Source organism: Coregonus clupeaformis, unplaced genomic scaffold (genome assembly GCF_020615455.1).
Source record: "Coregonus clupeaformis isolate EN_2021a unplaced genomic scaffold, ASM2061545v1 scaf0623, whole genome shotgun sequence".
Classification (NCBI taxonomy): Eukaryota; Metazoa; Chordata; class Actinopteri; order Salmoniformes; family Salmonidae; genus Coregonus; species Coregonus clupeaformis.
Window position 1 is genome coordinate 214909 of NW_025534078.1, and position 15099 is coordinate 230007.

Genomic DNA, 15099 nt, shown 5'->3' on the forward strand with positions numbered 1-15099 from the left:
CTTCGGAATTTAAAATGACGAGGGGAAGAATTAGCCGTCGAAATGCCGCGACTTTATTTCAACTATTTGCTGTATGTCTTTTGTTGGAGCGTTCATTTGCTCAACAGGTGTACAACCTCAGTCTCTCAATTGAAGAGGGACTACCTGCAAGGACTATTGTTGGGGATATAAGAGCGGGGTTACAGACTCCAAGCAGTGGATTTTTCATATCTGAAAATAGAGATTCTTATGTTTTTAAAGACTTGGAAATAGATGCAGACACTGGAATAATTTCAACAGCTGTGGTGCTGGACAGGGAGAGCAGAGACAAGTATGAATTTGTGGCAGCCACTCTCACAGGTGAGGTGATTAAGGTAAAAATATTGGTTAAAGATGTGAATGACCATTCTCCTGTATTCTCCACTGAAAAGGTGGAGTTGAATGTGTCAGAATTAAGTCCTCCAGGAACTCGCTTTGAATTTGAGGGGCTAAAGACCAGGATGAGGGTGAGTTTGGAACTCGGGGTTACCGCATCACTGAAAGTGAGATGGGAGACATTTTTAAGGTGAAATATCGTGAGGGGGTGGAAATCTATTCAACCTGGACCTCATCCTCACTGACAAATTGGACAGAGAAACAAGAGACCGTTATTCCCTGACCATTGAGGCATTTGATGGGGGTATCCCGCCTAAAACGGGAGGCTTCAGGTTTATATCCATGTCTCAGATGAAAATGACAACCCACCTGTGTTCAATCAGACTGAATACCAAGCTTCAGTGTGGGAGGATGCTCCGGTAATGTCACCTGTGTGTCAGGTCTACGCCACAGATCTGGACCTCGGCGACAATGGGCTCGTCACCTACGAGATCAACCGACGCCAGAGTGACCCGAATGAGTTCTTTGTCATCAACGGAACTTCTGGTGTCATCCATGTTAACAAACCCTTAGACTTTGAGACGCAGCCATTTTATGAGTTGATCATCAGGGCGAGGGATAATGGCGCCCAGCCGGGAGTATAGCAGCACCTTTGTAGCCTTGAGGGTAATAGACATCAATGACAACAGCCCCATTATCAGCGTAATGTTTCTGAGTGAGACTGGGGAAGCAAAGGTGTCGGAAGGGGCAGGTATGGGGGAATACGTCGCCAGGATATCAGTCTCCGACCCCGATCTGGGAGAGGTCGGGAGGCTCAGGGTCACCCTCGAAGGTGGCGACGGGAAGTTCACCCTGAAACAGACTGATGAATTCCCTGTACGCCTTGTGCGTGGACGGCGAGCTGGACAGGGAGAAAGAGGGGCTATACGAGTTAAAAGTGGTGGCCTCGGACTTCGGTAGCCCCCCATTGAAGAGTGAAAGCACCTTGTTGGTGAGGGTCACCGACACCAACGACTGGCGGCCGGTTTTTGACCAGGACATCTACACTGTGTCTGTATCTGAGGACGTACCCCAGGGAAGTTCCCTACTCCGTGTGCAGGCCAGAGACTCGGACGATGGGGTCAACGCGGCCATCCTCTACTCCATCCTACAGTCAGACCAGGACCACCTGGTCAACGTCGACCCAGAATCAGGCATCATTACCACGGCAGCCAGGTTGGACCGTGAGAGGGAGACTGAGGTGCGGTTCCTGGTGGTTGCGGTCGACGGGGGGTCGCCAGCCCTGTCCTCCACAGCCACGGTCACCGTTATGGTCGAGGACGTCAATGACAATGAGCCTGTGTTCCAGCAGCAGCTGTATAATGTGTCCATCCCGGAACACACCCGGATTGGGAACTGCTTTTTACAGGTATGTTGGCTAGTTTAGTTTGGAGCGTGTGATGCATTGATGAGTATGTGAAGAAAAATATTCTGGGCCATTTCCATGTAAAAGGACCCATGAGCACCATTAGTCTATATTTTTCAGAAATTAAGGCATATACATTTTCCCATCCTAAAATTAGGAATAAGCTAAATCTTTGATTTCTGGTCAAACCGATGGAAAAGGGGTCTTAGAAAATATCTAAGTCTAAAAAGGTATTTGAAATGCATCAAAACACTATGTTGAAGTTAAGGCCGTTGCCAACTAATAACATTTTATATAACATTTTGCTGAAATTATTTGCCTTGTGTAAATGTAAGAAATATTGCCTAGTGTCTTGTCATTCTGTTACAAAAACCCCACATACAAAGTTGGAAGCGCAGAATCGTCTAGAATGTCATTGTAAGCTGTAGTGTTAAGATTTCCCTTCACTGGAACTAAGGGGCCTAGTCCGCATCATGAAAAACGGCACCAGACCATTATTCCTCCTCCACCAAACTTTACAGTTGGCACTATGCATTGGGGCAGGTAGCGTTCTCCTGGCATCCGCCAAACCCAGATTCGTCCATCGGATTGCCAGGTGATGAAGCATGATTCATCACGCCAGAAAACACATTTCCACTGCTACAGAATCCAATGGCGGTGAGCTTTACATCACTCCAGCCGACGCTTGGCATTGCACATAGTGATCTTAGGCTTGTGTGCGGCTGCTCGGCCATGGAAACCCATTTCATGAAGCTCCCAACGAACAGTTCTTGTGCTGACGTTGCTTCCAGAGGCAGTTTATAACTGTAGGGCCTGAACTTGTGTGGCCTACCACTTCGCGACTGAGCCGTTGTTGCACCTAGATGTTTCCACTTCACAATAACAGCACTTACAGTTGACCAGGGCAGCTCTAGCAGGGCAGAAATTTGACCAACTGACTTGTTGGAAAAGTGGCATCCTATGACAGTGCCACGTTGAAAGTCACTTAGTTCTACAGTAAGGCCATTCTACTGCCAATGTTTGTCTATGGAGATTGCATTGCTGTGTGCTCGATCTGATACACCTGTCAGCAGCAGGTGTGGCTGAAATAACCAAACCCACTAATTTGAAGGGGTGTCCACATACTTTTGTGTATATACAGTGCATTTGGAAAGTATTCAGACCCCTTGACTTTTTCCACATTTCCTTTACAGCCTTATTCTAAAATGGATTAAATACAAAAAAAAATCATCATCAATCTACACACAATACCCCATAATGTCAAAATCCATCATTCTTAAACGGAAGAAGTTTGGAACCACCAAGTCTCTTCCTAGAGCTAGCCACCTGGCCAAACTGAGCAATCGGGGAGAAGGGCCTTGGTCAGGGAGGTGACCAAGAACCCGATGGTCACTCTGACAGAGCTCCAGAGTTCTTCTGTGGAGATGGGAGAACCTTCCAGAAGACAACCATCTCTGCAGCACTCCACCAATCAGGCCTTTTCAGCGGCAGGGACTGGGAGACTAGTCAGGATCGAGGGAAAGATGAACGGAGCAAAGTACAGAGAGATCCTTAAACCTGCTCCAGAGTGCTCAGGACCTCACACTGGGGCAAAGGTTCACTTTCCAATAGGACAACGACCCTAAGCACACAGACAAGACAATGCAGGAGTGGCTTTGGGACAAGTCTCTGAATGTTCTCGAGTGGCCCAGCCAGAGAACGGACTTGAACCCGATTAGAACATCTCTGGAGAGACCTGAGAATAGCTGTGCAGCAACGCTCCTCATCCAACCTGACAGTGCTTGAGAGGATCTGCAGAGAATGGGAGAAACTCCCCAAATACAGATGTGCCAAGCTTATAGCGTCATACCCAAGAATAATTGAGGCTGTAATCGCTGCCAAAGGTGCTTCAACAAAGTACTGAGTAAAGGGTCTGAATACTTATGTAAATGTAATTTCCTTATTTTTTTTAAATTATTTTTTAATTTTTTTATTTCTGTTTTCGCTTTGTCATTATGGGGTATTGTCTAGATTGATGAGGGGGAAAAAAACAATTTAATCAATTTTAGAATAAGGCTGTAATGTAACGAAATATGGAAAAAGTCAAGGGGTTTGAATACTTCCCGAATGCTTCCTGAACAGATTTCACGTGGTTTCCCAAATTAAGCACTGGGTAGCTGCAGGAACAGGGTTGGAGAGCCCATGGCATGCAGAATATCACCTGTTGGTGAGAGGATGCTCCTCAAACAGTGGTCGACGCGTGGAGTGAAATAAGTGTTCATACATTTATTTCTCAACTGCTCACATTAAGCACATGCTCCACTATAAAACCGAAGTAGCCTAATCGGCCTTATTGAAAAATGTACTGGCGGGAAAGCATGTGGCTTCCATTCTCTATTCGAGTGCATACGGATGACATCTTTCTTTCCCCCTGCCACTGTTCCTGCCCATTTGATAATGGGCCATTCAAAATCGAAACAAATTGAACATACAGTATTAGTAAAGATGAAATTGACAATAGTCTAATGAGTGAAAATATGATTACTTCATGAGAGAACAGCTGTGCAGCCTGAGGCAAGGAACAGATAATCAATAGCCTATAGTCGCATCATGCAGCCCATATGTTTTGATTTCTAAGACATACTAAGGTTTGTATCCTTCACAACTATAGCTGCCAAATAACTCTTAAATCTTGCATATAGGACCTGTTTCAAATGATCATTTTTACACTCAACATAGTCACTTCATATGCTCACTCGCTCCGGAATGGGGAAAAATATAAATTATATATTTATTTTTTTCAAGTTCAATTAGTCTTCTTACTATAAAATCATAGGCCTAATATAAAAAATGGCACGGGACTTATAAGCTTATCTTGTCAGCTACATGAACAAGCCTACAGCCTTTGGCGTGGAGCATAGCCAGATAAAATACAGTAGGCCTCATTCTATTCTTCTGACATACATCTTCATGTCCTGTGTCTTTAGACCTGACTAAAATAAATCATGGGTTTATTGTGATGGTGTATATTAAATTGATTTATTATACTTTTCTAAAATGTAGATGTTCCAAAGGCACACATCAGTGGCTTGTATGCGTGGAGGCCTAGAGATACTAAACATTTTAATTAATGGTCAATTACCATGAGACCGACCCACTTTTGCATGACAATAACCGTCTGAGAGAATTTCATGACCGCCACAGCCTTATGAATACATCACATATCTTTAATTAGGAATTTCTGTATAGTACATATCAGGGACCCATGATGTCAGTCACCATCATTGTGTAAATCCACTTCACTTACACTTTTTTGTTTGTTATTGAACTACGGTATCACAACTGACACAATTCTTTCTGCGGACATCTTTGAATCTTAGTTCAGAGTAGACATTTAAGCGTTTTTGGAAAGCTTAGTCACAAGCTGACAGATTGTAACTTAATTATGTTACGAAACTTTACGTCTGCGCTGTTCCAAGTATGTGTTTTTGTAAACTTTTCAGTGGACATTTTTCTTTGCAATCAATGGTTTTTGTGAAAAATTGGAATCTCAGCATCATTCTGTTACCATGGAATTGCTCTATGCACAGCTGTAAAACATTCGTTTTTTTCGAATTCCCACAAGTTTGTTCCTATGAAATTAAATTATTGTTTAAACTGTATAGCCCTAGTGACAAAAGTAGAGGCCTATCAGCCCAACTAACGTGACAAGATTGTGGACAAATTAATTATCAACTCGTGTGTGTGTGTGCGCGCGCACACACTGCGTGGACAGTGGCATGCTTTCTCTGTGTTCACAAAGCCACCAGTGTTGCCCTGAAGGCCCATGTGTTGTCCAGGCTGGATCCAACACAGTGACCCAGTCCAGCCCAGTGTTCATGTGATATGACAGATCTGATGCTTGGTACCACCTCCGTAGCCTGGCACAAGTCGAGGGCCATGACAATGAACCGTTAATCACAAAGTGTGTCTTTGTAGTTGCCAATGAGCAGGTTTGAATAGTGGATGAAACAAGGACAAAAAATTCACAGTTTCAGCAATCTTGTGATGCTATTAAAAGCACTGTCCTTAATTTGTTTTCAGCCAAACAGCACTTGGTTTGCTGAGGAATGGGGTTGAGGATATAGAAGTTCACACTCAAATTGTATTCATAGATTGAGCAGTAAGACAGCTGTTATAAAGCTCCACTGCTCAGCATGCTGATCCTGAGCCAATACTTATTTTCTGAATGGAGCCGTCTCTCGTTAGAATTCTTGTGAGTAGGACAGTCAAACAAATTAACATGAAACGTAATTGCGGAAGAAACGAATTGCGGAAGACTAATTGCTGTCAGAGGGGATGACCGTGCACAATAAGTAGAAAAACACTAATTGGGAAAGAAATGGCAGAGGAACAGGGCAGAGGAACAGGGGTATTATGGAAACGAGTAAGGAGTCCATTTTGCCTGATTCAAGGTGCACTATGCTCCTACATCTTTATTTACACTGCTCAAAAAAACAAAGGGAACACTTAAACAACACAATGTAACTCCAAGTCAATCACACTTCTGTGAAATCAAACTGTCCACTTAGGAATCAACACTGATTGACAATAAATTTCACATGCTGTTGTGCAAATGGAATAGACAACAGGTGGAAATTATAGGCAATTAGCAAGACACCCCCAATAAAGAAGTGGTTCTGCAGGTGGTGACCACAGATCACTTCTCAGTTCCTATGCATCCTGGATGATGTTTTGGTCACTTTTGAATGCTGGCGGTGCTTTCACTCTAGTGGTAGCATGAGACTGAGTCTACAACCCACACAAGTGGCTCAGGTAGTGCAGCTCATCCAGGATTGCACATCAATGCGAGCTGTGGCAAGAAGGTTTGCTGTGTCTGTCAGCGTAGTGTCCAGAGCATGGAGGCGCTACCAGGAGACAGGCCAGTACATCAGGAAACGTGGAGGAGGCCGTAGGAGGGCAACAACCCAGCAGCAGGACCGCTACCTCTGCCTTTGTGCAAGGAGGAGCAGGAGGAGCACTGCCAGAGCCCTGCAAAATGACCTCCAGCAGGCCACAAATGTGCATGTGTCTGCTCAAACGGTCAGAAACAGACTCCATGAGGGTGGTATGAGGGCCCGACGTCCACAGGTGGGGGTTGTGCTTACAGCCCAACACCGTGCAGGATGTTTTGCATTTGCCAGAGAACACCAAGATTGGCAAATTCGCCACTGGTGCCCTGTGCTCTTCACAGATGAAAGCAGGTTCACACTGAGCACATGTGACAGCGTCTGGAGACGCCGTGGAGAACGTTCTGCTGCCTGCAACATCCTCCAGCATGACCGGTTTGGCGGTGGGTCAGTCATGGTGTGGGGTGGCATTTCTTTGGGGGGCCGCACAGCCCTCCATGTGCTCGCCAGAGGTAGCCTGACTGCCATTAGGTACCGAGATGAGATCCTCAGACCCCTTGTGAGACCATATGCTGGTGCGGTTGGCCCTGGGTTCCTCCTAATGCAAGACAATGCTAGACCTCATGTGGCTGGAGTGTGTCAGCAGTTCCTGCAAGAGGAAGGCATTGATGCTATGGACTGGCCCGCCCGTTCCCCAGACCTGAATCCAATTGAGCACATCTGGGACATGTCTCGCTCCATCCACCAACGCCACGTTGCACCACAGACCTCATCAGGAGCATGCCCAGGCGTTGTAGGGAGGTCATACAGGCACGTGGAGGCCACACACACTACTGAGCCTCATTTTGACTTGTTTTAAAGACATTACATCAAAGTTGGATCAGCCTGTAGTGTGGTTTTCCACTTTAATTTTGAGGGTGACTTCAAATCCAGACCTCCATGGGTTGATCAATTTGATTTCCATTGATCATTTTTGTGTGATTTTGTTGTCAGCACATTCAACTATGTAAAGAAAAAAGTATTTAATAAGATTATTTCATTCATTCAGATCTAGGATGTGTTATTTTAGTGTTCCCTTTATTTTTTTGAGCAGTGTATATACAGTGCCTTCGGAAAGTATTCAGACCCCTTTGACTTTTTCCAAATTTTGTTACATTACAGCCATATTCTAAAATTGATTAAAAATGAATAAATAAACATCCTCCGCAATCTGCAGACAATACCCCATAATGACAAAGTAAAACGTTTTTTAGAAATTTTAGCAAATGTGTTAAAAATAAAAAACTGAAATACCTTATTTACGTACAGTACCAGTCAAAAGTGTGGACACACCTACTCATTCCAGGGTTTTTCTTTTAGTATAGTACACTACTGATTACTGCAAGGAAGCGAGGGCATGTATTGGTTTTTACAATATTGTTGGTACAGTATGCAGACCTTGACCTGTGTCTAACACCTCATCTCACAGTCCATAAAGCCCGGCATGATATCACTTTTATGGTGGGAAGGGAAGGGCACCATCAAACGGGGACGGTGAGATGAATCTGTCATATGCATTCCGAAACGTACCCGCAATCTCCCATGTTTGCATTGGGTGTATGCGTAACACAAACTGTCTTAAACTCCCATCAAAGAATCCCCAAGTTCAAAGGCAGTCTTTTATCTAGCTTCTTGGCTCCACTTGTTATTTTACAGCCTATATGTGGAATCACACTAGTTCTACAGTGGCTTGCGAAAGTATTCATCCCCCCCTTGGCATTTTTCCTATTTTGTTGCCTTACAACCTGGAATTAAAATGGATTTTTGGGGGTTTGTATCATTTGATTTACACAACATGTCTATTTGTGAAACAATAAACAGAACTTGAGCGTGCATAACTATTCACCCCCCCCCCCAAAGTCAATACTTTGTAGAGCCACCTTTTGCAGCAATTACAGCTGCAAGTCTCTTGGGGTATGTCTCTATAAATAATTATAATAATTTTTATAATTATAATTTTTTATTTAGCAGACGCTCTTATCCAGAGCGACTTACAGGAGCAATTAGGGTTAAGTGCCTTGCTCAAGGGCACATCGACAGATTTTTCACCTAGTCGGCTCGGGGATTAGAACCAGCGACCTTTCGGTTACTGGCACAACGCTCTTACCCACTAAGCTACCTGCCGCCCCAAGCTTGGCACATCTAGCCACTGGGATTTTTGCACATTCTTCAAGGAAAAACTGGTCCAGCTCCTTCAAGTTGGATGGGTTCCGCTGGTGTACAGCAATCTTTAAGTCATACCACAGATTCTCAATTGGATTGAGGTCTGGGCTTTGACTAGGCCATTCCAAGACATTTTAAATGTTTCCCCTTAAACCACTCGAGTGTTGCGTTAGCAGTATGCTTAGGGTCATTGTCCTGCTGGAAGGTGAACCTCCGTCCCAGTCTCAAATCTCTGGAAGACTGAAACAGGTTTCCCTCAAGAATTTCCCTGTATTTAGCGCCATCCATCATTCCTTCAATTCTGACCAGTTTCCCAGCCTCTGCTGCAGAAAAATGGATGGTGTTCTCGGGGTGATGAGAGGTGTTGGGTTTGCGCCAGACATAGCGTTTTCCTTGATGGCCAAAAAGTTACATTTTAGTCTCATCTGACCAGAGTACCTTCTTCCATATGTTTGGGGAGTCTCCCACATGCCTTTTGGCAAACACCAAACGTGTTTGCTTTTTTCTTTAAGCAATGGCTTTTTTTCTGGCCACTCTTCCGTAAAGCCCAGCTCTGTGGAGTGTGCGGCTTAAAGTGGTCCTATGGACAGATACTCCAATCTCCGCCGTGGAGCTTTGCTTCTCCTTCAGGGTTATCTTTGGTCTCTTTGTTGCCTCTCTGATTAATGCCCTCCTTGCCTGGTCTGTGGGTTTTGGTGGACGGCCTTCTCTTGGCAGGTTTGTTGTGGTGCCATATTCTTTAAATTTTTTAATAATGGATTTAATGGTGGGCTGTTGGATGTTCAAAGTTTCTGATATTTTTTTAAATCTAACTTTGTCCCTGACCTGTTTGGAGAGCTCCTTGGTCTTCATGGTGCCGCTATATATACACACAGTGAGGGGGAAAAAAGTATTTGATCCCCTGCTGATTTTGTACGTTTGCCCACTGACAAAGAAATGATCAGTCTATAATTTTAGTGGTAGGTTTATTTGAAAAGTGAGAGACAGAATAACAACACAAAAATCCAGAAAACACAAAAATGTTATACATTGATTTGCATTTTAATGAGGGAAATAAGTATTTGACCCCCTCTCAATCAGAAAGATTTCTGGCTCCCAGGTGTCTTTTATACAGGTAACGAGCTGAGATTAGGAGCACACTCTTAAAGGGAGTGCTCCTAATCTCAGTTTGTTACCTGTATAAAAGACACCTGTCCACAGAAGCAATCAATCAAACAGATTCCAAACTCTCCACCATGGCCAAGACCAAAGAGCTCTCCAAGGATGTCAGGGACAAGATTGTAGACCTACACAAGGCTGGAATGGGCTACAAGACCATCGCCAAGCAGCTTGGTGAGAAGGTGACAACATTTGGTGCGATTATTTGCAAATGAAAGAAACACAAAATAACTGTCAATCTCCCTCGGCCTGGGGCTCCATGCAAGATCTCACCTCTTGGAGTTGAAATGATCATGAGAACGGTGAGGAATCAGCCCAGAACTACACGGGAGGATCTTGTCAATGATCTCAAGGCAGCTGGGACCATAGTCACCAAGAAAACAATTGGTAACACACTACGCCATGAAGGCCTGAAATTGTGCAGCGCCCGCAAGGTCCCCCTGCTCAAGAAAGCACATATACAGGCCCGTCTGAAGTTTGCCAATGAACATCTGAATGATTCAGAGGAGAACTGGGTGAAAGTGTTGTGGTCAGATGAGACCAAAATCGAGCTCTTTGGCATCAACTCAACTCACCGTGTTTGGAGGAGGAGGAATGCTGCCTATGACCCCAAGAACACCATCCCCACCGTCAAACATGGAGGTGGAAACATTATGCTTTGGGGGTGTTTTTCTGCTAAGGGGACAGAACAACTTCACCGCATCAAAGGGACGATGGACGGGGCCATGTACCGTCAAATCTTGGGTGAGAACCTCCTTCCCTCAGCCAGGGTGTTGAAAATGGGTCGTTGATGGGTATTCCAGCATGACAATGACCCAAAACACACGACCAAGGCAACAAAGGAGTGGCTCAAGAAGAAGCACATGAAGGTCCTGGAGTGGCCTAGCCAGTCTCCAGACCTTAATCCCATAGAAAATCTGTGGAGGGAGCTGAAGGTTCGAGTTGCCAAACGTCAGCCTCAACTTTATTGACTTAGAGAAGATCTGCAAAGAGGAGTGGGACAAAATCCCTCCTGAGATGTGTGCAAACCTGGTGGCCAACTACAAGAAACGTTTGACCTCTGTGATTGCCAACAAGGGTTTTGCCACCAAGTACTAAGTCATGTTTTGCAGAGGGGTCAAATACTTATTTCCCTCATTAAAATGCAAATCAATTTATAACATTTTATATAATTATTTTGTTGTTATTCTGTCTCTCACTGTTCAAATAAACCTACCATTAAAATTATAGACTGATCATGTCTTTGTCAGTGGGCAAACATACAAAATCAGCAGGCGATCAAATACTTTTTTCCCTCACTGTGTGTGTGTGTGTGTATATATATATATATACTGAGATCATGTGACACTTAGATTGCACACAGGTGGACTTCTGAAGGTAATTGGTTGCTCCAGACCTCATTTAGGGGCTTCATAGCAAAGGGGGTTAATACATATGCATGCATCACTTTTCCGTTATTTATTATTTCAACCAATTTGGACTATTTTGTGTATGTCCATTACATGAAATCCAAATAAAAATCATTTTAAATTAAAGGTTGTAATGCAACAAAATAGGAAAAACGCCAAGGGGGATGAATACTTTTGCACTGTAGGTCTTTGCTGCCAGATATTTGCTGCAGACATTGTGCAAGTCATTAAAAGTGATATCTCACGTAGTCTTTGCTTTGATCCAGGTCTTCAGCTCTTACTCTTTGCCCCTGGGATAAGGATGGCTATTTATAGTCTTGTCTCACTGTCTCCCACCAGCTTACTGTACCTAGTACCACCAATAGTTATGGGAGAAGAAAGTGTTACGTACCAACAATGTTTTTTTAATGCTTCAATCAGAAATATGACATTTGTCAGCCCACATGCAGCGTGTGTGTGTGTGTGTGTGTGTGTTTATAATAGATGACGCCACATCCACAGAGATGATGCAATAACCTCTACGATGATTCGGTCAAGGTGCACCAAACACCCCTGCCTTAAACCTGGGTTATATCATTAACGAGCTAATGTCCAGATAATGAGATGTGCATACTTGTAAAGGAAAGGGTATCTGTAAAGTGGGGATTAATACTACAAGGTTTATGGGGAAATAACGTCAGATTTCGGCGGACCTGCCAAGTAGACACGTCATTGTCAAAGCCCCTGGTGGTATTGTCAGATATTGTCCTAGTAGTAACACTATCAAAAAAAATGTAATGTATAACATGTTGCTAAAACTCTTTGTACTATTCCTGAATTATGCTTTCCTCTCCAAATAAAAGACAATAGAAAGTGTTGCTGTCTCCACCGTTCAGCTAGATGTTAGCTTATGGGATGCTAACTAGCTGGGATACCATCTTCTGACCTCCCTAATGTGACCTTACAAAACATGTTGTGATTAGGGTCTTGGCACCAATCCACCCAACTCCCCGGCTTTAGCGCTAAACCCAAACTCCAAAGCGATTTGCAGGTAGAGCTCCTGGAAAAGGTGCCCTCATCCTCCGCCTAAGCAACTTACTACCTTTGCCAAACATAGAAAGCGTATTACACACACCTTTTTGTATGGCCACTGATTACTGTAATTCCTCTGTCAGAGCCAAGTCTGTGTAAACACTATTTTGGTGGCAACCACATGGTCAATCCCATCATGTTTCCGCTAACGTACATGCAGACTCTGCTGAGGTAATCCTTGGTGGTCATGATCCTTAGAGTCATCATTATCCAATCGTTTTGGCATGTGTTTCCTCTGCCCCTTGCCACGAACCCTCCCCCGTCGCTAATGTCTTAACGAGATAAAGGAAGCAGCCCAGATGGGCAACCTGGTATCTCTCCCCAACCAACACATGGCGTTGAGATTGAGCCCTATCATAAAGGTCATGGGCCACGTAGGAGTTTATGGGTCCACAGCTAAAATACTGGCCCCTGGATTCTTCACTGGTGGTCTTGTATTTGGAAAACTACATTTTTCATGAGAAAAACTAAATGGACTTACCTGGCCAGCAAACACGTGGAGTTAATAATTGGTTTGGGTTAGGGGTCTGGTTATGGTTGTGGTGTGAGCTATGCGAGTCACGCCCCACTCCCTTTAGTTTGCGACCACAAGCTGAATTGCTAGCATTGGTTACATTCCTATGGATATTTAAAATATTCAAACTACACAGCCATATATCAAGATATATGTTAAAAACTTTGACTTCCAACCCATGTGATGGAGGATGTTTCCTTACCCTCTGCAGGTTGTGGCCACCGATGCGGATGGCAGTGATTTCGGTACAGTGCGCTACTCCATCTCTGACGGCTTTAATAAGCAGGACACACACCCTGTCTTCCAAATTAACCCAGACTCTGGAGAGCTCTGCATCTCACAGGATATCGACAGGGATTCGGGCCTGGCGACCTATGACTTGTTAGTGAAAGCTGAGGATCAGGTGAGTTGGTATTTTTCCATTCACATTTTATGAGAATGATGAAGTAGTTATATTAATAGTTATACACTGAGTGCAAAACATTAACACCTTCCCCCTTTTGCCCTCAGAACAGCCTCAATTTGTCCGGCATGGACTCTAAAAGGTGCTGAAAGCGTTCCACAGGGATGCTGGCCCATGTTGACTCCAATGCTTCCCACACTTCCCAGTCATGTTGGCTGGATGTCCTTTGGGTGGTAGACCATTCTTGATACACACGGGAAACTGTTGAGCATTTTAAAAAACAGCAGCGTTGCAGTTCTTGACACAAACCAGTGCGTCTGGCACCTACCATACCCCGTTCAAAGTCACGTCTTTTTTCTTGCCCATTCACCCTTTGAATGGCACACATACACAATCCAAGTCTCAATTATCTCAAGGTTTAAAAATCCTTCTTTAACCTATCTCCTCCACTTCATTTACACTGATTGAAGTGGATTTAACAAGTGACATCCATAAGGGATCATAGCTTTCACCTGGATTCACCTGGTCAGTCTGTCATGGAAAGGTGTTCCATGACAGGCGGCAGGTAGCTTGTGCCAGTAACCGAAAGGTCGCTGGTTCTAATCCCCGAGCCGACTAGGTGAAAAATCTGTCTGTGCCCTTGTGCAAGGCACTTAACCCTAATTGCTCCTGTAAATCACTCTGGATAAGAGCGTCTGCTAAATTACTAAAATGTAAATGTAAAATAATGTTTTGTATACTCTGTGTATAATGTCATATTTACAGTTTCACTTATCACTTAGATTTTCTTCCTGTCACTGATTCTGCTGATAGTGTCTATTTCGAAAAAGGGTTTACTTGCAATAACTGTGATATCTGGGGGGTTTTCCCCCTACTAAACTAAGTTGAATGCACTCACTGTAAGTCACTCTGGATAAGCGGGTATGCTAAATTACAGTACATGTAAATATCTTTGAATATTGTTCAGCTGTTATTGAAACATGATACAAGATTGCTGGTGTTTCTTGTCACTGTCCTGAACGGTCTTACTGCTTGTTAATACTCTATACTATAATATTATTCTCTCCCTCTTTGCCCAACAGGCAGGCTTGAGTGCCCAGACGTACGTCCACATCGAGGTGGAGGACCTGAACGACAACCCGCCGGTGTTCAACCCAGAGAAGTATGTGACCAGCGTCAGCAGCCACGCCCAGCCCGGCACAGAGGTCCTCAACGTCATCGCAACCGACAGGGACTCTGGGGACTACGGTCATGTCACCTACCAGATCCTGCCCGGGGACCTGTCCTCCCTGTTCTCAGTGGATAAAACTACAGGTAGGATGACCACCGAGATCTCTGGGGTAAGAATGAAACAGGGTTGAGGTCAATTCATTTTTTTCAATTCAGTGAATTAAGTCCTCGTAGAAAACAATGGGGAATTTTCAATACAGGAACTTCCTGAATTGACTGAATTGAAAACTGAATAGACCACAACTCTAGGTCTTGGTTGTTTTATCGTGGAGGTTAAGGGTGTTTGTGCTTGTTGCGGCACTGTGATGTCAACTGGTGTTTACCAAATCCCCTCCCGCCCTCCACTGTACACCCAAACCACTTGGTGTCCTGACTGGACTAATTGTGCCACACAGCCCGACTTCACATCACAAGCACAGCACAGGTAGTTGGTGATGAAGTTTTACCAATTACTAATCAGGTTTTGCACTGAACTGTATCTACTA

General features: G+C 44.2%; 1 protein-coding gene across 1 annotated transcript in view; it reads left to right on the top strand.

Annotated features, from left to right (window-relative positions):
- LOC123485239 (protocadherin-23-like) overlaps positions 1–15099 on the top strand; it is a 26221-nt gene continuing 11122 nt past the window's right edge. The window contains 8 exon segments of the mRNA XM_045216155.1: positions 1–462; positions 465–554; positions 557–676; positions 679–989; positions 991–1223; positions 1225–1762; positions 13193–13384; positions 14467–14698. Of these exon segments, the coding sequence (XP_045072090.1) occupies positions 15–462; positions 465–554; positions 557–676; positions 679–989; positions 991–1223; positions 1225–1762; positions 13193–13384; positions 14467–14698 (2164 nt within the window). The 5' untranslated portion in view covers positions 1–14.